Here is a 21,951-nt window from a genome sequence, read left to right as displayed (position 1 = left end):
GCTTTGCTGAAGATGCAGAAGGACCCCCTGCAGGATAAGGGTCCCTGCTCGCCAGCCAGGACTGCCTGATTCCAAAGGATGCACCTCCCCCAACCCTATTCTTGACCTGCCTGAAATCGGGGAGGCTGCCATGCCAGAGCTTTGCCAGAGGCCCATGCCTGTGGCTGTGACTGTAAACCCCACAAAGACAGGTCATGCCCGCAGCACAGCCCAGCCCATGTATCCTGGGAACACACAGCAGAGATCTCCCCACCGCAGTCTCCAGGCCCCGGAGCAAGGACACACCTCGTAGGCGTAGACGTTGCCTGTCGTCCTCACGGCCACGATGTGGGTGTTGTTGGTGAACACGGTGAACAGCACTGGGCAGTGGTACTTCCCTAGAGAGAAGGCACACACAGGGAGGCCAGTCACCTCTGCAGGCGCTGAGGGCCAGGACAGGACAGGACAGAACAAGGCCAAAGTCAGCGATGGGAGGAGGTGGAACCCCCTGTCAACTGCCAGAGCAGGGAACGAAGGGGACAGCTGCTTAGCCCCTCAAGCCCCTCCATACCATTAGGAAACTCCTATTCATCCTGCAAGACCCAGTCCCTGCATCATCTTCCTCACATCCTCCAGCACACCTCTGCTGACCGCCATGCTAGTCTCCTCCTCTTCTTGAAGTTGGCCCTCAGCAAGAAACAGCCCATGCTCCAGTCCTGACGGCTCCATATCTCACCCACATTCCCCTCCAATCCCCTGCTCAGATCTTCCTTCAGAACTGCCCATCCCCTTGCCTGGCTACTGTCTTTTTTTTTGTTTTGTTCTGTTTTGAGATGGAGTCTTGCTCTGTCACCTAGGTTGGAGTGCAGTGGCGTGATCTCAGGTCACTGCAACCTTTGCCTCCGGGGTTTAAGCGATTCTCCTGCCTCAGACTCCCAAGTAGCTGGGACTACAGGCATGCATGCGTCACCATGTATGGCTAATTTTTGTATTTTTAGTAGAGACAGGGTTTCACCATGTTAGCCAGACTGGTCTGGAACTCCTGACCTCAAGCCATCTGCCCACCTTGGCCTCCCAAGCCTTGGTTACTGTCTCTCTGCCTGTAAGTCCTCACCCCGTGGGGACTTGAGCCCTTAGGGAGACCTCATCTCTACAAAAATGAAAATTTAAAAAATTAGCTGGGGTGGGGCACAGTGGCTCATGCCTATAATGCCAGAGAAAGCATGTCCGTGCCCAGGCAGGAGACTGCAGCAGGGGCTGGAGTCTGTGATGGGCACAGGGGAGGCACATCACAGTTCCTCTCTCCACTTTCATCCACAGGGAATAATTCTAATTAACAGAGAAACAAAGCAGACTGGCCTATAATCCCAGCATTTGGGAGGCTGAGGTGGGTGGATTGAACCCAGGAGTAAACTTGGCCAACATAGTAAAACTCTGTCTCTACAAAAGACACAAAAATTAGCTGGGTGCGGTGGTGGCGCCTGTAGTCCCAACTACTTGGGAGGCTGAGGTGGGAGGATCTCTTGAGCCCAGGAGGCAGAGGTTGCAGTGAGCTGAGACTGTACCACTGCATTCCAGCTTGGGTGACAGAGTGAGACCCTGTTTCAAAAAAAAAAAAGGAAACAAAAGAAGCTAATTGCCATGTCAAAGTTTAAAAAACAAAAAGCCGGACCTCATCCCTCCCTCAGTGGCTCCCATCTTGGGCAGAAGCCCAAGTCCTCTTGTGGCTCCCAGGGCCCACAGGACTGCTCTGCATCTGTCCCCGCCCCAACCTGTCACCACATCCCCTGCTCCATCATGGGCACATGCTGTACCAGACACACTGGACTCCTGGCTGGGCACAGACACCCTCAAGTGTGTGCCCACCTCAGGGTCTTTGCACTGGCTGTGCCGTCGGCCCGGCTCTGCGCTCCCCCGAGCCCCTCATGGCTCTCCCTCCCCGCAGTGTGTCAGGGCGGCCCTCTCCTTGCTGTGCTCTTCACACAGAAGCAGCCTCTGGCACACCCGTGCTGAGCTGCTCTCTGGTGTTCTTCCCCACCAGAACACATGCTCCTCTCAGGAAAGGCACAGCCTGTTATGCTCTCTACACATGGCAGGCACTCAATAAATATTTGCTGAATGAGAGACAGACACTGCTGATCACAGATGGGGAGGCAGCCCACGCTCGGCCACCAGGGTGCAGCTCCCTGTCCTCCACCTTTGTCAATGACATGCTCAAGTTCACCCATTCATTCACCTGTGAATGCTGCACCAGCTAGGGACCGGGCTCTGGGCTCAGACAAGTGGGGCAAAAGGGCCATGGCCTCACGTGCTACAGCATCTCCCTGGAATGCATGCACCCAGTGAGCACAGACAACCCCTAAACCATGGGATCTGCAAGGGCAGAAGACCTGCGCTAGAACCTAGGACAAGGTCAGCACCTGGGCAGGGGTGAGCTGCGCACCTCATTCAAGCATCTGACCACAAGAACAGCAGAGGGTGTGTAAGGGACAGGAAGCAGGAGCTGCTGGGCTGGGCTGGGCTAGGCCCTATGAGCTGTGGCGAAGAAAGGCCCAGCCTGAGAGCTACCCAACAAATCCCTCCAGATCATCCACATCCCCTCCCCAGCTGCCGCTCTGGTTCCCAGCGTGGAGCAACTTCTGCCTCCAACAGCAAACAGACCACAACCTCAGCCAGGGGGGGCCCATGCCTTGCAGCTCCAACTGTGCACACGAAGGCCACTGGCAGCCCACGACGGCCCAATCACCTTTGTGGGAAGTTCCCAACACCCAAGGTTCTGCCCCCTCCCATCTCCAGCCTAAAACTACCCAGACCTTTGAGAAGAAATCCTGTGACACCTTTTGAGGACTAAAAGCAGGTGTCCAGCTTGGTCAGAAAGGAATGACTGATTCCGTATGAGACCTGGTGAGAGCCAGAAGCCTGGGTCAGCAAGCCAGGCCTAGAGTTGGCCCCAACGGTTCCACTCACCCTCATTGTTCTTGGCAAAGTTCAGCTTGATCAGGGACCTCCCGTCCAGCTTCTGGAAGAAGCAAAGTTAATAATTAATGATAATGAATAAGTGACTAATGCACAGAGATACTGGGGTCAGACAGAGACGAGCTGAAAAAGTCTCTGACCAGCCGACTCTGGGCAGCTCCAGACAAAAGGGAAGGCCCCAAGACCCTGCAATGACCTCATGGGGGCTGCAGGATGGCACTGGGCAGTTGTGTTTATATGGCACCCCCATCATTCTCTGAGAAGAGCCATACGGATGATTCCGAGCTGAAAGACCAGGCCACTGGGTGGTGGTATAGTTCTGCAGCCTTTGGACATTTTTATGGTGAGCACAGATTACTTCTAAAATTAAAAAATGAACATATTTCACCAGGCGCAATGGCTCATGCCTATAATCCCAGCACTTTGGGAAGCTGAGGTGGGCAGATCACAAAGTCAAGAGATTGAGACCATCTTGGCCAACATGGTGAAACCCTGTCTCTAGTAAATACACAAAACATAGCTGGGCATGGTGGCGGGCGCCTGTAGTCCCAGCTACCAGGGAGACTGAGACAGGAGAATTGCTTGAACCCAAGAGGCAGAGATCGCAGTGAGTCGAGATCATGCCACTGCCCTCCAGCCAGGCAACAGAGTGAGACTCTGTCTCAAAAAAAAAAAAAAAAAAGAATGTATTTCTTCAGCTAGTGGGGCAACACATGGGTGTGCCTTATTATTCTGTCATATGAATATTTAAGAAAAAAAACATTAAAAGTGGGGAGAAAGGGAAGAAATGCACCCCAACGCTAAGAGTGGTTGTGTTGGGACGGTGGGACCCTCTATTTTTCTGTTTCTGGATGTTTTTTCTTTTTTATTTCCCCCACTTCTGGTGGCGGGTCATGTTTTCAGTTTCTGTGGTGTGTCTGCAGTTCAGCTCTTCTACAGGAAACTTTCCCATAAAACAAAGTCTGGACAATCAGAGGCGGGAACTGCCGAGGGCGGGGCTGTCAGAGATTTGTGCCGCTGGGGAGCACCTCACTGGGGGCCGCATCCCAGCAGCTGCTGCTAGCTGGTGTGGGCTGGGCCCAGCTCTGCCTACTCAGGCCCAGGGGAGATGCAGGAGGAGCCTCCCGGGGCTGGCCCTGAAACAGCAGCAGGCCCTCGTGCTGCCCTCCCCGCCCTCCGTGGGTCCTGCCTGCTGCTGGCCCGCCTAACTGACCACATCTGCTCCTCCACCGCCTTCGTTCCTTCCTTTGTCATTTAACTACCCCCACCTTCCTACATCACTATAGGTAAGGAAGAGACCACCAGAGGACCAGCAGGGTCCCTATTCAGGCACAGGACCTGAGCAGAGAGACCCCCCCCCACACACAAAACAGGCTCCTTCTGAGCCCCCAAAAGTCACATGGGCCAACCAGCCCTTGGCCCAGGGACTCTTCTCAGAGGTTTGGCTTGCAAGGCTCTGCTGATGCCCATAGGTCTGTCCAAGCAAGCCCACAGCAAGACCCCTTCCAGAGCACGCCAGGGGAGAGGCACAGGAACAGGATAAGGACACGTGGGGCACCCCTGCAGACTCACCCCAATATGACGCCTGGAACAAAGAAATGGTGACGCCTCACAGCGTGGCTAATGGCCACATTAGGCTTTGCAGGTGTGGGGCCCAGCACAATTGACAAGTTTGGGAACTCCAAAGAGCACCTTTGAAGCAAAACACCCAAAGTAACAAAATGTACCCCAGCTGCAACTGAATAAACATCCACTGGGACAGCGGAGGCCATGAGGGTAACTGGGGACAGGAAAACCCCACCTACCCCACCAGGCTGCTCCCTCAGGCAGACACCCAGTCACACAGGGCACAGGCAGGCAGTAGGGACTCTCGCTGAGAAGAGACACAGAGGATGACTTCCCAGACTGGGGCATGGACCCTGGGGGAAGCCCCTGGAATCCAATGGGGCTCCAGCAGCAGACATCACAGAAACAGTCTTTTTTTTTTTGAGACAGAGACTTGCACTGTCGCCCAGGTTGGAGTGCAGTGGTGCGATCTCGGCTCACTGCAACCTCCACCTCCTAGGTTCAAGCAATTCTCCTGCCTCAGGCTCCCAAGTAGCTGGGACTACGGGCGTGCACCACCATGCCCAGTTAATTTTTTTGTATTTTTAGTAGAGACGGGGTTTCACCATGTTGGCCAGGATGGTCTCGATCTCCTGACCTTGAGATCTGCCCACCTCGGCCTCTCAAAGTGCTGGGATTACAGGCATGAGCCACAGAAACACAGTCTTTAAGTGATAAAGACCAAGGAAGAAGACTGCCCTCCCTAAGAAGGTAAGGCCACAAGCCCCCTACCCAAGCATCTGAAAGAGAAAAGCCATAGGCTTTAGCAGCTGATCCAAGGACACTCAAAATCAGCCCCCTGGCCAAGTTCCCTTGTTTTCAAGAGCAGGAAAGCCTTGGAGGAGCGCCAACTCCATCTAGAAAGAGTCCACAGAACCCTGCAGCCCCCAGAAAGTCACAAGGGTCAGAAGAGCTGAGACAGCACAGATGGGCTGCCAGTTTCTCCTGCTGGCCTGGCAGGGAGGGGCATATTGTCCAGGGAACTCCTTCCCAGTGGATCCAGCACAGGGAACCTGCTGGAGTCCTGACCCTCCACCTCATTTGCACAGTTTGAGCTCTTGCCCCAGGCCACAGGAAAAAGGTGGAGGAATAAATGCAAGGAACTCCAATAGGAAGGGCAAGGTCACTGGTAAAATACACGAGCTCTCCCTCAAGACCAAGCCAAATAATGTCCCCTCAAAACTGATGCTCACTGGAACTGTGGCCTTACTTGGATACAAGGTCTCTGCAGATATAGTAAGATGAGGTCATACTGGATCACAGCTATGGCCTGAGAAAAGATATGTACATATATATATATGTGCACAGACAGGAAGTGTTTATGGAAAGTAATGGGTGTGGGGAGAAGAGGGGAAAACTGTTCCTCCTCACTGGGCCCCATGAATGCTTCTCTCCCATGTTCCTGTGTTCATGAAAACCACCAGAACAGGAGAGGCGCGAGGCTGGCGTTCACCACCATCACTGAAACTCCTGCACAGCCACCTACCTCTCCATTGCTGGGGTTGGTCCCGTACTTCTTAAGCCATGGAACAATGTTCCTGAAGGGAAGAGGGAACAGAAAGCATCACCAGGGTGCTTAGGCGCCACCTGGTAACAACACTAGAGTCTTGCAGGGCTATCCCAGGTTAGAGGCCTGTGAAGGAGTCTCGCTTCACTTTAGGAGAGGAAGACTCCTCACCTTGTCTCAGGAAGTGGGGGGATATTTGTGGATACATGGGTTTCAAAATATGTTCAGAGTTACCATTGCAGTTATATATAAACAACAATAACTACAGGTGAAAATGGTAAGTAAATGGTTTGGGGTTTTTTTTCTTTGAGACAAGGTTTCGCCTTGTCATTCAGGCTGGAGTGCAGTGTTTCGATCATGCCTCACCGAAGCTTCCAACCCCTGGGCTCAAGCGATCCTCCCACCTCAGCCTTCCAAATAGCTGGACTACAAGTTCACACCCCCATGGCTGGCATGGTTCTCACTGTGTTGCCCAGACTGGTCTCAGACTCCTGGGTTCAAGAGCTGCTCCTGCTCAGCCTCCCAAAGTGCTAGGACTACAGACATGAGCCACCACTCCGTGTCACAAATGTTGATACATCTGTACAATGAAATGCTAGGCTAGCATCAAAAATTACACTTCCAAGCCAGGCACGGTGGTGTGTGCCTGAAATCTCAGTTGCTTAGGAGGCTGAGGTGGAAGGATTACTGCAGCCCAGGAGTTCAAGACCAGCCTGGTCAACACAGTGAGACCCTGTCTCAAAAAATAAAGAAAGAAAAAGTATACTTTCAGAGAATTCTGAATCACACAGGGTAAAAGGCTCTCATCATAACAAAGTGAATAAATAGATCCACAGTGTTGCTTGTTAACGCTTCCCCATGTTCACAGTGTTACTTCAATCATGTTACTACAAATAAGTTCAAAAAAATTAGTATATTTACAGTAGTTATCCTGGATAGTGGGACTGTGGTAAAATTTTCTTTTTCTAAAGTTAGGCTGAAATTTCCTAAAAATTCATTTTCAGGCCAAGTGCAGTGACTCATGCCTTTAATCCCAGCACTTTGGGAGGCCAAGGCAGGAGGAGCACTTGAGGCCAGGAGATCAAGACCAGAATAGGCAACATAGCAAGACCCTGCCTCTACTAAAAATTTTTAAAATTAGGCCAGGTGTGGTGGCTCACACCTGTAATCCCATCATTTTAGGAGTCCGTGGTAGGCTGATCGCGAGGTCAGGAGATTGAGACCATCCTGGCCAACATGGTGAAACCCCATCTCTACTAAAAATACAAAAATTAGCTGGGTGTGGTGGCATGCACCTGTAGTCCCAGCTACTTGTGAGGCTGAGGCAGGAGAATTGCTTGAGCCCGGGAGGCGGAGGCTGCGTAAGCAGAGATCGCGCCACTGCACTCCAGCCTGGGCAACAGTGTAAGACTCTGTCTCAAGAAAATAAAAAATAAATAAATAAATTAGCTGGGCGTGATGGTGTGTGCCTACAGTCAACAGCTACTCAGAAGGCTGAGGCAAAGGACCACTTGAGCCCAGGGGTTGGAGGCTGCAGTAAGCCATGACTGCACCACTGCACTCCAGCCTAGGCATCAAAGCAAGACACAGCTCTTTTTCTTGTGGGGGTTGGCGGGGCAGCGGACAGAGTCTTGCTCTGTCGCCCAGGCTGGAATACCGTAGCACACGATCTCAGCTCGCTGTAACCTCCACCTCCCGGGTTCGGTTCAAGCAATTCTCTGGTCTCAGTCTCCCAAATAGCTGGAATTATAGGCACATACCACCATGCCCAGCTAAGTTTTATATTTCTTTTTTTTATAATTTTTTTTTTTGCCCAGGCTGTAGTGCAGTGGTGCAATCTAGGCTCGCTGCAATCTCCTCCTCCTAGATACAAGCAATTCTCCTGCCTCAGCCTCCCAAGTAGCTGGGACTGAAGGCATGCGCCACCATACCCAGCTAATTTTTTTGTATTTTTAGTAGAGACAGGGTTTCACCATGTTGGTCAGGATGGTCTCAATCTCCTGACCTTGTGATCCGCCTGCCTCGGCCTCCCAAAGTGCTGGAATTACAGGCATGAGCCACTGCACCTGGCCCGTACTCTTTTTTTTTTTTTTTTTTTTTTTTTTAGTAGAGACAGGGTTTCACTATGTTGGTCAGACTGGTCTCGAACTCCTGACCTCAAGTGATCCTCCCACCTCAGCCTCCCAACGTGCTGAGATTACACGCATGAGTCACCACACCCGACTGACACATCTCTTAAAAAAAACTTTTGTTGCCCAGGCACGGTGGCTCACACCTGTAATCCCAGCACTTTGGGAGGCTGAGGCGGGTGGATCACGAGGTTAAGAGATCGAGACCACCCTGGTCAACATGGTGAAACCCCGTCTCTACTAAAAATACAAAAAATTAGCTGGGCATGGTGGCGCATGCCTGTAATCCCAGCTACTCAGGAGGCTGAGGCAGGAGAATTGCCTGAACCCAGGAGATGGAGGTTGCGGTGAGCCAAGATCGCGCAATTGCGCTCCAGCCTGGGTAACGAGCGAAACTCCGTCTCAAAAAAAAAAAAAAAAAAAAACTTTTGTTTTTAATTTTTCTAAAATGAGCCTGAAACGTAAAAAATTACAGAAGTGTATGCTGAAATGCAAAACTGGGTATAATGCTTCCAAATACTGTACTCAAAAGGTATACACCATAATTATGGTTCTGCTTTCATAAAGTGAAAAATATGCAGTTCATTACCATTTGAAAACAGATGTGTCCAATTAGAACACCAGGACCCCCACATGGAAGGGTGTAGGGCAGTGTACCCCATTCCAAGCAGTGACAGCAGCACCTGCCAACCAGAGCTGCCTGCCTTGGGGTCACGGCCATACTGCTGCCATGTCCCCAAGGCCCTAGCTGTTACCTCTCTGTCCCCAAGAGGTCTATCCAAGGGTCCCAAGGCTGTTGGGACCAGGGATCTGGCAACCTCAGTGCTGCCTGACTTGGCACTGCCCAAAACCATAAACCCCCAAGCTGGCCCAACATCCCCTTCCTTAATGGGTGTTGAGAATCTCACATTTGTTAGATCAAAATTCAAGGAAAAACTCACAGCAAGTCAAAGACGATGCCATCAGGAGTGCAGACTGGGTAGACAAAAGGCTGCAGAGAGAGACTGAAAAAGAACAGAGTCATTCCTGGTCAGCTGTCCAGCACCCTGGTCAGGCTGGCTGAGCCTGGCATGGGGACCTCCTGAGATGCTGTCCCAGGGAGCCCTCTGTGGGCAGCCTGGCCACTTCCCTCTCTCACCAACCTTCTCCTCCAACTGCAATAATGGTGGTGCCACCCCTGGTGAAGGACCAGAGCAGGATCCAACACCAAGGCAAGCTCCTGACATCATGACAAGACTGCGTTTTCTCCCAACATGACCTGAAGGGCCACATCTTCAAGGCATACTTTTACTCATAACCCCAGGGCAGTTAAACAGTGGGCAAGATGCAACTCATGACACCTGCTGGAAGAACTGGAACCAAGGATGGAAGCACTTTTGCCACATCAATTCACACCCAATCTGAGTAAGAGCACATTCCCATGAGGCTGACAACAAAACCTGGGCTGGGGACAGAAATCCTAGCCAGTGATACCTGGGCCTCATTTGTCCACTGACGAGTGGAAAAAGACCCCATCAGCCAATGTGTGGGAGCCTCCTGTGGGTCCCCCCAGGCCTTGCTATACGGTGCATGGTCCCCATGGCCCCTTTCTTGCTGCAATGGTGTCTGGCTAACCTGCCTCAACTGGGGTGCCAGATCCCCAGGAGAACTTGTCAACTCTCAAGGCTCACCCTGACCTACAGAAGCAGAACTCGAGGCATAAAGGAGGATGCTATGTAGACATACAGGTGTCCGGGGCAGATGTGACCACGGCTCAGGTTTGGGAAGACTCAGGCCTAAGGGGCCCACCAGATCTGTCCATTCCCGCAGTCTCCATCACCCTGGGAGGAGCAACATCTTGGGGTTCACCAGGGCTAGGCCCACTTTTCCAACAGGCCCCCTTCTGTTCATATATATACCAATTTGGGCCAAAGCAGCATCTGAGTAGCTCTGCACCTGGGTCCCTACCTGAGCTCACAGGTGAGGGAGAAAAGGCCTAGGCCGGGCACAGTGGCTCACACATGTAATGCCAGCACTTTAGGAGGCCAAGGCAGGAGGATCACGAGGTCAAGAGCTCAAGACCATCCGGGCCAACATGGTGAAACCCCGTCTCTACTAAAAATACAAATATTAGCTGGGCATGGTGGCGCACACCTGTAGTCCCAGCTACTCAGGTGGCTGAGGCAGGAGAATCACTTGAACCTGGGAGGCGGAGGTTGCAGTGAGCCAAGATCATGCCACTGCACTCCAGCCTGGTAATAGAGTGATACTCCATCTCAAAAGAAAAGAAAAGAACCTCATGGTCTCATCACTAGTGTGCTGCTGCTATGACTGCAGAGAACCTGGAGCAAGAGCAAAGCACTGGCCAGGCATGGTGGCTCACGCCTGTAGTCCTAACACTTTGGGAGACTGAGGTGGGTGATCACCTGAGGTCAGATTTCGAGACCAGCCTGGCCAATATGGTGTAACCCCCATCTCTACTAAAAATACAAAAACGAGCCAGGTGTGGTGGCGCATGCCTATAATCCCAGCTATTCAGGTGGCTGAGGTATGGGAATTGCTCAAACCCGGGAGGTGGAGATTGCAGTGAGCCAAGATCACACAACTGCATGCCAGCCTAGGCAACAGAGCAAGAGATTCTCTCTTTAGGGAGAAAAAAAAAAAAAAAAAAAAAAAGTAAAGCGTTAAAGGCATGGACCCACAGTCAGACCACTGAGTTCAAGACTCAGGGGCACCACTTCCTGCATGGCACACCTGAGCAAGGTACTTCACTCTTCTAAACAATGGTTCTCCAACTATAAAACAGGCTTAACACCAGAGTCTACAAACCCTGAAAGGTAAGAATGAGGTTAAAAAGATACAGGATGTAGTCAAGATGACTGAAAAGAAAAAAAAAAGATACAGCATGTAAATACAGACACAATAAACAGAAAACGCCCACTAGCCGTCATCATGGGTGAGTTCTCCTTCTCCTCATTCAGGGAGGATGCATGTGGGGTCACAGATAGCATGTCATCTACATCCTCAGGGGGCAGATTCACTATCAGACAGTATCAGAGAACAATTACAAGGAAGGGTAAACTCGCAAAACTCTTACCTGCAATGGTCAAAAGGTAAACGACGGAAATTTGTTTGTGGGAGATCTGTTTAAAACGAAATAAAAAACAGAAATCTTACTCTGTGAAGTATTTCATCTATGTGTTCCTACTAACAATTCAGTTATGACTTATGAAAAAGTCGGTGCAAATTTTTGAGGACAGCAATTGCTGTGGATTAAAAACCTTTTAATAGATACAAACCAAAACACTTGGGGTACATAAAAAAAATACAGGGAAAAGTTCATACTTTTTAACTCCCATTAAAATTGTGACAGTGCTCTTTTTATTGTAGTCTTGATAGTTTTGATAATTAAAAATACTATCATTTTATTCTTTTTTTGGCTATTTAATCAACACAGCTGTATTGATAACTAAATTACAATTTGTTAAGAAATTAAATTTCTTAGCGACAGATTTAAGCTACTGCTCTCTTCCCTCCTTCTCCCCAATTATATAGTCACCACTGTAAACAGTTCATATCTACAAACTAGGCTGTGACTTAACTGTCAGGATACAGTTGTAGTAGGAGCATCCTTCTCTCTTAATCATCTTTTTTAATTCAAGGAGAATATTCTCCAAGTGTCTGAATAGTCTAGACAATGTGACATATGATTTATTTAAGTCACTCTTACACATACAGCTTCTATACTTGCCTTTGAAGACTGTAAACAAGCATTCCTCTAATAAGCCCTACAGAAAACTGCTTTTCCCTTGAGACAAACTTCCTTAGCAAAAAGTTGAATTCAATAAATGGTTACCCAAAATGAGAGTCCCACCCCCAAATCACAGGTGGAGATATTATTACACCTGTTTCATAAAACTTTCAAGTCCCTATAGTATGCAAAGAGGCTCATAACTGAACACAGGATTCTTCTAACATTTGACTCTAGTGTAGAAATTGGCTTCTAGAGTTCCATCTCTTCTTCTGTGCTAGTAGCTGTCTCCAAACTATTATAAAGAGATATCCCTGTTTGCCGAGGTTCCAAAAACAGTTCGGTTCTCTAAAGGAAGGCAGTGCCAGCACCTGCATGTTTATCTTGGCTCTCTCCTGTATAGTTTTTAGCATTAGAGGATGGCTTTGGCTTATCAGAAAGGAGTTCAGGGAGGGATTTCCAGAGAACAAGCTCCATGGAAGGACGGCTCATAGACTCAATTATTTTCTTTGTAAAAACTTCATCAAATTCCCTCTTCAAATCTGTTTTCATCGTATCAGAAAGGACAAGACTGGGGAGATGGTTAACATTTCTGTCAGTTTCAACTTCTTCATCTTCGTCAATTATCCTGTCCTCAATCTCCTGAAGCTTCCTTTGGGCAGCTTCACACCGTGGTTCTCCAGTTGTCTGATCCATTTCTTCACAAATAACATCTAATATCCCAGGTACGGAAAGGCCACTAGTGCAGGGATTTACTCCATGCCCCTCTACATCCTGATGTGCACAAAGAATCCAGCCATTAGGACGAGCACAGAGCTCTGCTTCAGTTATCCTTTTCTTTCTTACTGGACAATCATCATCCTCCTCCTCTGGCTTGTGTTTCTTTTTACAGTGAACAGAAACACGTCCGTGCGCCGCACTCCCGCCGGGGCTGCTGGGGACGACGCGGGGTCCCGGCCGCGGAGCCAGCTCGGCGCCGTCCGCCCCCGGCGGGAAGGCCTGGCCGGGGAAGGCAGGCGGCGGCTGCAGGATGTCCGAGGTGCTGCTCAGGGGGAGGCTGTTGAAGGGCCGGCCAAGTGCAGCCACAGTCGCAGAGACGAGGAGGCTATGACCTCGGCCTCGGCCGCCCGTGTCCCCAGGCCTGGCAGCCGCAGTCACATCAACTGCCAAAAGGCCTCCGCCTCCAAGCTATCATTTTATTCTTTATAAACTTGATAGAGAAAAAACATTTAAATGTACATGTAATTCTTTTTTAATTTTTTTTTGAGACAGAGTCTCGCTCTGTTACCAGGCGCCAGGCTGGAGTGCCGTGGCCTGATCTCGGCTCACTGTAACCTCCGCCTCCCAGGTTCAAGCAATTCTCCTGCCTCAGCCTCCCGAGTTGCTGGGACTACAGGCACGCGTGGCCCACCACATCCAGCTAATTTTTGTATTTTTTTTTTAGCAGAGATGGAGTTTCACCATATTGGCCAGGATGGTCTTGATCTCTTGACTTTGTGATCTGCCCGCCTAGGCCTCCCAAAGTGCTGGGATTACAGGTGTGAGCCACTGTGCCCAGCCTGTTTTTTTTTAACTTATTTATTTTTTACTTAGCTCCCAGCATCGAGGAATATTTTAATCCACATTTTACAAAAATCAGCACTAGAATGAAGCATGTTCTTCTTTCTTGAATATATTTCTCTTTTGTGAACTGTGTCCTCAGCCCATTTGTCTACCATAGTTTCCATGTTCTTGTTGTTTATTTTTACAGCTCACTGTATCCTGAAAACATTGTTCCTTAATACCACTCCCCCAAGGAAGAACAGAAAGACTGCATGTCTTACCTGGCTTCTTGCCACCATAAAAGTGAGTGTATTCAGCACAGGTAATGTACCTGAAGAAGAGAGGAAGATAATGCTACTACCGCCACCTTTATAAAGAGGACGGAGTCACTGCAAGTAAGTAATCTTTCCTCATTTAGCAAATGCTTATTAAACACCTACTATGGGCCGGGCATGGTGGTTCACACTTGTAATTCCAGGACTTTGGGAGCCCAAGGTAGGCGAATCACTTGAGGTCAGGAGTTCGAGACTGCCTGGCCAACATGGTGAAACCCCGTCTCTACTAAAAATAGAAAAATAAGCCAGGTGTGGTGGTGGTGGGCACCTGTAATCCCAGTTACTCAGGAGCTGAGACAGGAGAATTGCTGGAGCCCATGAGGTGGAGATTGCAGTGAGCCGAGATCGTGCCATTGCACTCCAGCCTGGGCAACAGAGCGAGACTCTATTTCAAAAAACAAAAACAAAAAAACACCTACTATGTGTCAGGCACACAGTGATAAACACGACAGACATAGGGGCCAGGCACAGGGGCTCACGCCTATAATCCCAGCACTCTGGGAGGCCAAGGCAGGAAGATCTCTTGAGTCCAGGAGTTGGGAGACCAGCTGGGGCAACAAAGCAAGAATCTGTCTCTACAAAAAATTTGAAAATCAGCCGAGTGTGGAAGTTTGCACCTGTGGTCCCAGCTACTCTGGAGGCTAAGGCAGGAAGGAAGGCTGAGGCTGCAGTGAGCTGTGAGAATGCCACTGCGCTCCAACCTGGGGTACAGAGGGAGACCCTGTCTCAAACACAAACAAAAAAAACCACCACCTATAGAGGAGCAGTGGATGATGTGAGAAGCAGTGAGCTCCAGAAAGAACCAGGAGGACCTCCTGATGGACAGGAAGTGGCAAGAGGTACCAAGGCCAACTCCCTGAGATCTGACCTGGGCAAACTGAGTAATGGTGTGACCACTGAAATACGAAGGATAGGGAATGTTAACTTTAAAAAAATAAATAATCTGGCGGGCACCGTGGCTCACACCTGTAATCCCAGCACTTTGGGAGGCCGAGGCAGACAGATCATGAGGTCAGGAGATCAAGACTATCCTGACTAACATGGTGAAACAACATCTCTACTAAAAATACAAAAAATTAGCTGGGCATGGTGGCAAGTGCCTCTAGTCCCAGCTACTCGGAAGACTGAGGCAGGATAATTGCTTGAACCCAGGGAAGCAGAGATTGCAGTGAGCTGAGACTGTGCCACTGCACTCCAGCCTGAGCGACAGAGCAAGGCTCTGTCTCAAAAAAATAAAAAACAAAGGCTGGGCGCAGTGGCTCACACCTGTAATCCCAGCACTTTGGAAGGACGAGGCTGGTGGATCACGAGGTCAGGAGTTTGAGACCAGCCTGGCCAACATGGTGAAACCTCGTCTCTACCAAAAATACAAAAATTAGCTGGGCGTGGTGGCAGGTGCCTGTAATCCCAGCTACTCAGGAGGCTGACGCAGGAGAACTGCCTGAACCTGGGAGGCGGAGGTTGCAGTGAGCCAAGATCGTGCCACTGCACTCCAGCCTGGGTGACAGAGTGAGACTTTGTCTCAAAAATAAATAAATAAATAAATAATCTATAAAGTTAGAAAGCAGACTTTATTTCTATAATGGGTTACAGCCTAAAGTGACCATCCAGCAGGCTGGAAGCATGGCCTCCAGCTGAATCCCAGAGACAGGCACTTTAAAGTAGAAGGGGCTGGAGTAGAAAAAGCCTTATGCTGAAGAAGTTAGTTAACAATAAATATTCAACAGGTTAAAGGATCTCTGAATATTCATCAAGATGGTCCTCATATATGCATAATAAATAAATATGCATGTAACCTATGACCCCTGTTCTCTTTAAGGTGGACACTTAACATTCAAATGTATTGTAAGTAGCCCTTATCATCAAAAGATCTTTTAAAAATCTGAGGGCATGCAAATGAGCAGCCTCTGTAAACTGGCCAGGGCCTGTCCATGGTCGGTTGTCTTTTTTTTTTGAGACGGAGTATTGCTCTTGTTACCCAGGCTGGAGTGCACTGGTGCGATCTCGGCTCACCGCAACCTCCGTCTCCTGGGTTCAAGCAATTCTCCTGCCTCAGCCTCCCAAGTAGCTGGGACTACAGGCATGCACCACCATGCCCAGCTAATTTTTTTTTTTATTTTTAGTAGAGACAGGGTTTCACCATGTTGACCAGGATGGTCTCGATCTCTTGACCTCGTGATCCACCTGTCTCAGCCTCCCAAAGTGCTGGGATTATAGGCGTGAGCCACCGCACCCTGCTGGTCGGTTGTCTTATCAAGAGAAAGTTACAGAAAGCAGTCTCTTGTCCAATCACAGCTGCAGTTATTTATTTATTTACTTTTTTTTTTTTTGAAACAGATTTTCGTTCTTGTTGACCAGGCTGGAGTGCAATGGCTCAATCTTGTCTCACTGAAACCTCTGCCTCCCAGGTTCAAGCGATTCTCCTGCCTCAGCCTCCCGAGCAGCTGGTATTACAGGCATGTGCCACCACTCCCAGCTAATTTTTTGTATTTTTAGTAGAGACAGGTTTCTCCATGTTGGTTAGGCTGGTCTTGAACTCCCAACCTCAGGTGATCTTCCCACCTCGGCCTCCCAAGTGCTGGGATTACAGGCATGAGCTACTGAGCCCGGACTAAAGCTGCAGTTATGACTGGTAGAACAGGGGTTCAGTTAGTCTATGTCTGCTAGTGGGCTGCAACTGTTTTAATATTGCTTATCTGAAAACCAGTGCTTATTTAGCTGCTAGAGAAAAAGAAAAACCTTGTGGCAGTTAGAATACAGTTTATTCTTCAAGTTTAGGAGTGGATGACTTAAGCAGGGAAATTGTCTGGCACGACTGTGGGTTCTGTTTATAATTTGGTATCTTATTGCCACAGAGTCTGTTTTGTCAATCTCATGATCTCGACTTCAACATTAATCCTGGTCAGCTGTGTCCAAGACACAAAAGGGAGGGGGATATAACAAGGTACATCTGACCTCCATCCCATCATGGCCAGAAACTCAGTTTTAAGGTTTTTCTAGGGTTCTCTTGGCCACAGGGGTGTCTGTTCAGCCAGTGGGGAGACTTAGAAGTTTTAGTTTACAGAGAGGAACAGACTCAGGAGCTGAAAATCAAGAGTTCTGTTTAAGGCATGTTAAATTTGAGACATCTGTTAGTCCTCCAATGGAGATAATAAGAAAGCCGCTAACTACACAAGACTGGGGAAGGCAGCTTACAGATGACTGGGAAATTATACTACCCACAGGGAATGTTTACAGAAAAAAAACCTATGAGGTCTGGGAGAAGGGAGGAGGGTCCAGAAAGAAGATGGAAAAGAAAGGCCGCTGGAAAACAGAGAGTATGTGAAATCCCAGATACTAAAGAAGGGCTTCAGGAGGGAGTGGTCAACGGTGTGACATACTGTCGAAAAGCCCAACAAAATGAGTACTGAGGACTGAATACTAGATTTAGCAACAAAAAGTCGCTGGGAACCTGACAAGAGGAGTTCTAGGGTTGAAAACTCTGACTTAAATGGTTTCAAGAGACTCAGAAAACAGCACGAAGTCACGGGTCTCTCACTTGTTCCGAGAGAATCAAAGAAAACACGGCGGCAGTGGGAGGGGAACTGGGGCAAGGGGCACGGGTGGATTGTATTGTATTGCATTATTGTATTGTTTTATTTATTTCTGAGACGGAGTCTCGCTCTGTCGTCCAGGCTGGAGGGCAGTGGCTCGATCTCGGCTCACTGCAATCTTCGCCTTCCGGATTCAAGCGATTCGCCAGCCTCAGCCTCCCAAGTAGCTAAGATTACAGGCGCTGGTCACCACGCCCGGCTAATTTTTGTATTTTTAGTAGAGACGGGGTTTCACCATGTTGGCCAGGCTGGTCTTGAACTCCTGACCTCAGGTGATCCGCTCGCCTTGGCCTCCCAACGTGCTGGGATTGCAGGTGAGCCACTGCGCCCAGCCTGGTTTGTTTTAAATTGGAAGGCTCTGCAGCACGTGTGCAGGCTGATGGGCATGTACCAGAACACAGGGAGACGGGATGTACGGAAGAGAGACTACTCACTCAGGGGCAAAGCTCGAGAACAGTGGGGGGCGATTCGGGCAGAAGCAGAGTAAAGGAAGACCCGACTGCGCTCGGGCCCGCAGCAGACGTCATCGAAGCCGCGGGAGGGCGCGGCGGCCCGAGGGTCAATACCCAGCCAGAAGAGAGGGCGACGGCTTCTGGGAGGAAGTAACCTTTGTGCTAGGCTCCCGGGACTAGCTGAGAGGGAAGGCGACTGGCGCGCAGTGCGGGACAGGCGGGTCACTGAGGCAGAGCGAGCCGCCACTCCCGACTGCGGTTCAACTTACATCTTGTCCTTCTGGTGCTGTCGCTTCCCCATGGCGGCGCGGCGGCGGCGACTAACGAGCACGAAAAAGCAACGGCTGACAACTCAGACCATGGAGCCGTGGCAGAGTTCGGTGATCACTTCCGGGTTTCGCGGCCCGCCCCGGAAACGGAATCCTGACGTGCCAGGCCCCGTGGTTCTCTAGCGCCAGGTGCGCATGCTCGGAAGGGTCGGCTGCCCAGTCGGGGGCCGTGGATGTGTCTTCTCCCGCTGGCGCCTTCCCATGGCCGAGCTCCCTCAGCCTCGAAGCCCCATCTTCTCGAGGGGTCTCTCTCTGGACCGCCTCGTTTACCCGCTCTGTGACGGCTTAGGGCCATTCCCATATTGAGTTCTCAGGTCTTATTTATGTATTAATTTTCGAGACAGGATCTCGCTCTGTCGCCCAGGTTGGAGTGCTGTGGCGAAATCACGGCCCACTACGGCGTAAACCTCCCAGGCTCAAGTGGTTCTCCCACCTCAGCCTTCCGAGTAGCTGTGGGCGCGCACGCCCACACCCGACTAATGTGTTAACTTTTTGTAGAGACAGGCTCTTACAATGTTGCCCAGCCTCGTCTGGAGCTCCTGGGCTCAAGCAGTCCTCCCGTGTTGGCCTCCCAAGTGCTGGGATTACAAGCCTAAGCTTCCACACCCGGCCAACACTCAGGTCTTTTCCAAAGCCCTCCTGGAGCCTCCATGAGCCTCCACTCCATCCCTGCCCGCCTCCGCGGCAGACACCTTCAAAGTTATGTCCGCCCTCGGTGTCTACGCGTTCACTTCTCATTCTCCCTTCACATTGGGTCCCCACCGCCTCCAGGCCCCTCGCAGGCCCGGCAGCAGGTGGCCATCAAGCCTAGAGGTCCAAAGCCCTGCCTGATCCCTTCTGTCTCTTCTGCTAGACCCTTCCCTTGGGCCCCTATCTACACTCAGGCCCGGCAAGATCTGGCCTAGGCTCCTAATTTTTCTTTTTTTTTCTTTCTTTCTTTCTTTCTTTCTTTTTTTTTTTTTTGAGACAGAGTCTTGCTTTGTCACCAGGCACCAGGCTGGAGTACAGTGGCGCAATCTCGGCTCACTGCAATCTCCGCCTCCTGGGTTCAAGCAATTCTCCTGCCTCGGCCTCCCTAGTAGCTGGGACTACAGGCACGCACCACCACGCCCAGCTAATTTTTGTATTTTTTAGTAGAGATGGGGTTTCACCATGTTGGCCAGGATGGTCTCGATCTCTTGACCTCGTGATCCGCCCGCCTCGGCCTCCCAAAGTGCTGGGGTTATAGACGTGAGCCACCGCGCCTGGCCTCTCCTAATTTTTCTTTATTCTTCTTTTTTTTTTTTTAGATGAAGTCTTGCTCTGTCACCCAGACTGGAGTGCAGTGGTGCAATCCCGGCTCACTGCAACCTCTGCCTCCCAGGTTCAAGCAATTCTCCTGCGTCAGTCTCGTGAGTAGCTGGGATCACAGGCGTGCGCAACCATGCCCGGCTAATTTTTGTACTTTTAGTAGAGACAGGTTTCACCATGTTGGTCAGGTTGGTCTGGAACTCCTGACCTCGTGATCCACCCTTCTTGGCCTCCCAAAGTGCTAGGATTATAGGCCTGAGCCACTGCGCCCGACACTAGGCTCCTAATTTTAAATGCCACTTGTATCCCGTGACTCCCAATACTAAGTTGCCAGCACTCCAGGCTCCTGATCTCCACTTGGGTAACCACTGATCTCATATTTAACATGTCTAGCTACGCGTGGTGGCTCATGCCTATAATCCTAGCACTTTGAGGCAGGCAGATTGCTTGAGTCTCAGGAGATCGAGACCAGCCTGGCCAATATGGTGAAACCCCATCTCTACTAAAAAATACAAAAAAAAATTCACAAGGAATCTTCTATTGATGTGTAAGAAAAATTAAAAAAAAAAAAAAATACAAAAAAAAACCCAGGTGTGGTGGCACATACCTGTAATTCCAGCTACCTGGGAGGCTGAGACAGAATAGCTTGAACTGGGGAGGCAGAGATTGCAGTGAGCCAATATCAGGCTGCTGCACCCCAGCCTGGGTGACGATTGACTCTGCCTAAAAAATAAATAAATAAATAAAAATAAGTTAACATGTCTGGTCAAAGCAAAATTTTCAATCCTCCCTCTCCTCCCACTCCCCACTCTGCTAAGCAGCACCATCATCCACCCAGTCACCCAAAGCCAGCTATCCTTGCCGTATTTCATGGCTGGCTTCTTATTCTCTAGGTTTTCACATTAGTGTCACCTCCCCAGAGAGACCTTTCCTGACCACCCACTTCCATGCATCTCCTATAGAGTTTGTGGCAATTTGTCACCATCTGTAATCCTGTGTAATTCAGGCTATGCACTACCCTCCCCAACATACCCCCTGCCTCCACGACACGCATGCAGTGGATGGAATGTAGCTCCTTAAGGGCTGGAATCTTAGGCCCATCATGGTGGCAGCACCTGTGATCCCAGCTACGTGGGAGGCTGTAATGGGAGGATCACTTGAGCCCAGGAGTTTGAGGCTGCATTGAACTGTGATCAAGCCGCTGCACTCCAGCCTGGATGACAGAGTGAGATCCTGTCTCTTTAAAAAAAGACCAGGTGCAGTGGCTCACGCCTGTAATCCCAGCACTTGGTGGGAGGCTGAGGCAGGTGAATCACAAGGTCAGGAGTTCAAGACCAGCCTGGCCAAGATGGTGAAACCCATTCTCTACTAAAAATGCAAAAAAAAAAAAAAAAAAAAATTAGCTAGGCGTGGTGGCTCATGCCTGTAATCCCAACTACTCAGGAGGCTGAGGCAGGAGAATCACTTGAACCTGGGAGGCAGAGGTTGCAGTGAGCCAAGATCATGCCACTACACTCCAGCCTGGGTGACAGAGTGAAACTGTGTCTCAAAAAACAAAAAAAAAAGAAGAAGGGATGAGGCCAATGCTGGATCTCAACTGCTTGGCTTATTATCTCCAGTCCCAAGCAAGGTGGAGGGCATGTGCAAGGTTCAGTGGGTATCTGCTGATGTCCAGCAGTCATCAAGCATTTAGTGAGAACTCACTAAATCTCACATGCAGCGTGAGTTATAAGATCAGCATGTGAGGTGACAATGAGAGTTACATATCTCTGAAATTCATTAGGGAGGTGCCAAGTTGGGAACTGACAGACCAGCTCATTTTTTTCTAGGGAGGAACAGATCACTGTTTCTAAACCTGTGTATCAGATCAGATAAAGCTTGTGTTAGGGGCCAGGTGTAGGAAAAATACACTAAACTTGAACTAACTTGGGTAAAGAGAAGCCCAAAGGGGCTACAGAGTCACTGAATGAAAGGTCAGCATTCCCTCACCCAATTTCTCTTTCAAACTGTTTTTTTTCTTTTTTTTTTTTTGAGACAGTCTTGCTTTATCACCCAGCCTGGATTACAGTGGCACAATCTCTGCTGACTGCAACCTCCACCTCCTGAGTTCAAGCGATTCTCCTGACTCAACCTCTCAAGTAGTTGGGACTACAGGCCCGCGCCACTACGCCCAGCTAATTTTTGTATTTTTAGTAGAGACGGGGTTTCACCTTGTTAGCCAGGATGGTCTTGCTCTCCTGACCTCATGATCCGCCTGCCTCAGCCTCCCAAAGTGCTGGGATTACAGACATGAGCCACTGTACCCAGCAGTGATATGTTTTAAAAAGACTGCCTTCCAAAAGGACTAAGTAAAATTATAATTGTGAGTTAAAAAAAAAGTTTTTAAAAGAGATTGTGACCTGGTTTTGTAAAAGTTTTAGGTAAAATTACAATTGTGTGTTTTTTAAAAACCAAAACTTTTTTTTTTTTTTTTTTTTTTGAGAC

At 49.7% G+C, this 21,951-nt stretch overlaps 1 protein-coding gene and 1 pseudogene across 3 annotated transcripts in view; both read right to left on the bottom strand.

Annotated features, from left to right (window-relative positions):
- The window catches only part of PPIL2 (peptidylprolyl isomerase like 2), a 35,154-nt gene extending 16,917 nt beyond the window's left edge, over positions 1–18,237 (bottom strand). For 2 of the 3 annotated variants that reach the window (XM_012466484.2, XM_012466487.3), the window contains exons 1-7: positions 18,118–18,237; positions 13,750–13,799; positions 11,273–11,318; positions 9,138–9,200; positions 6,047–6,098; positions 2,947–2,998; positions 286–377 (exon numbers count right to left, since the gene is read on the bottom strand). In XM_012466484.2, the coding sequence (XP_012321907.2) occupies positions 286–377; positions 2,947–2,998; positions 6,047–6,098; positions 9,138–9,200; positions 11,273–11,318; positions 13,750–13,799; positions 18,118–18,149 (387 nt within the window). In that variant the 5' untranslated portion in view covers positions 18,150–18,237. The remainder of the gene's footprint in view (positions 1–285; positions 378–2,946; positions 2,999–6,046; positions 6,099–9,137; positions 9,201–11,272; positions 11,319–13,749; positions 13,800–18,117) is intronic. The other variant, XM_012466483.3, reaches the window with a different exon arrangement.
- On the bottom strand, positions 11,365–12,826 carry LOC105726907 (coiled-coil domain-containing protein 117-like; annotated as a pseudogene).
- Positions 18,238–21,951: the final 3,714 nt, after the last annotated feature.

Source organism: Aotus nancymaae, unplaced genomic scaffold, assembly GCF_030222135.1.
Source record: "Aotus nancymaae isolate 86718 unplaced genomic scaffold, 86718_ANA_hifiasm-v0.15.2.pri h1tg000210l, whole genome shotgun sequence".
In the NCBI taxonomy this organism is placed as follows: domain Eukaryota; kingdom Metazoa; phylum Chordata; class Mammalia; order Primates; family Aotidae; genus Aotus; species Aotus nancymaae.
This window is presented reverse-complemented; position numbering and strand designations above follow the sequence as displayed.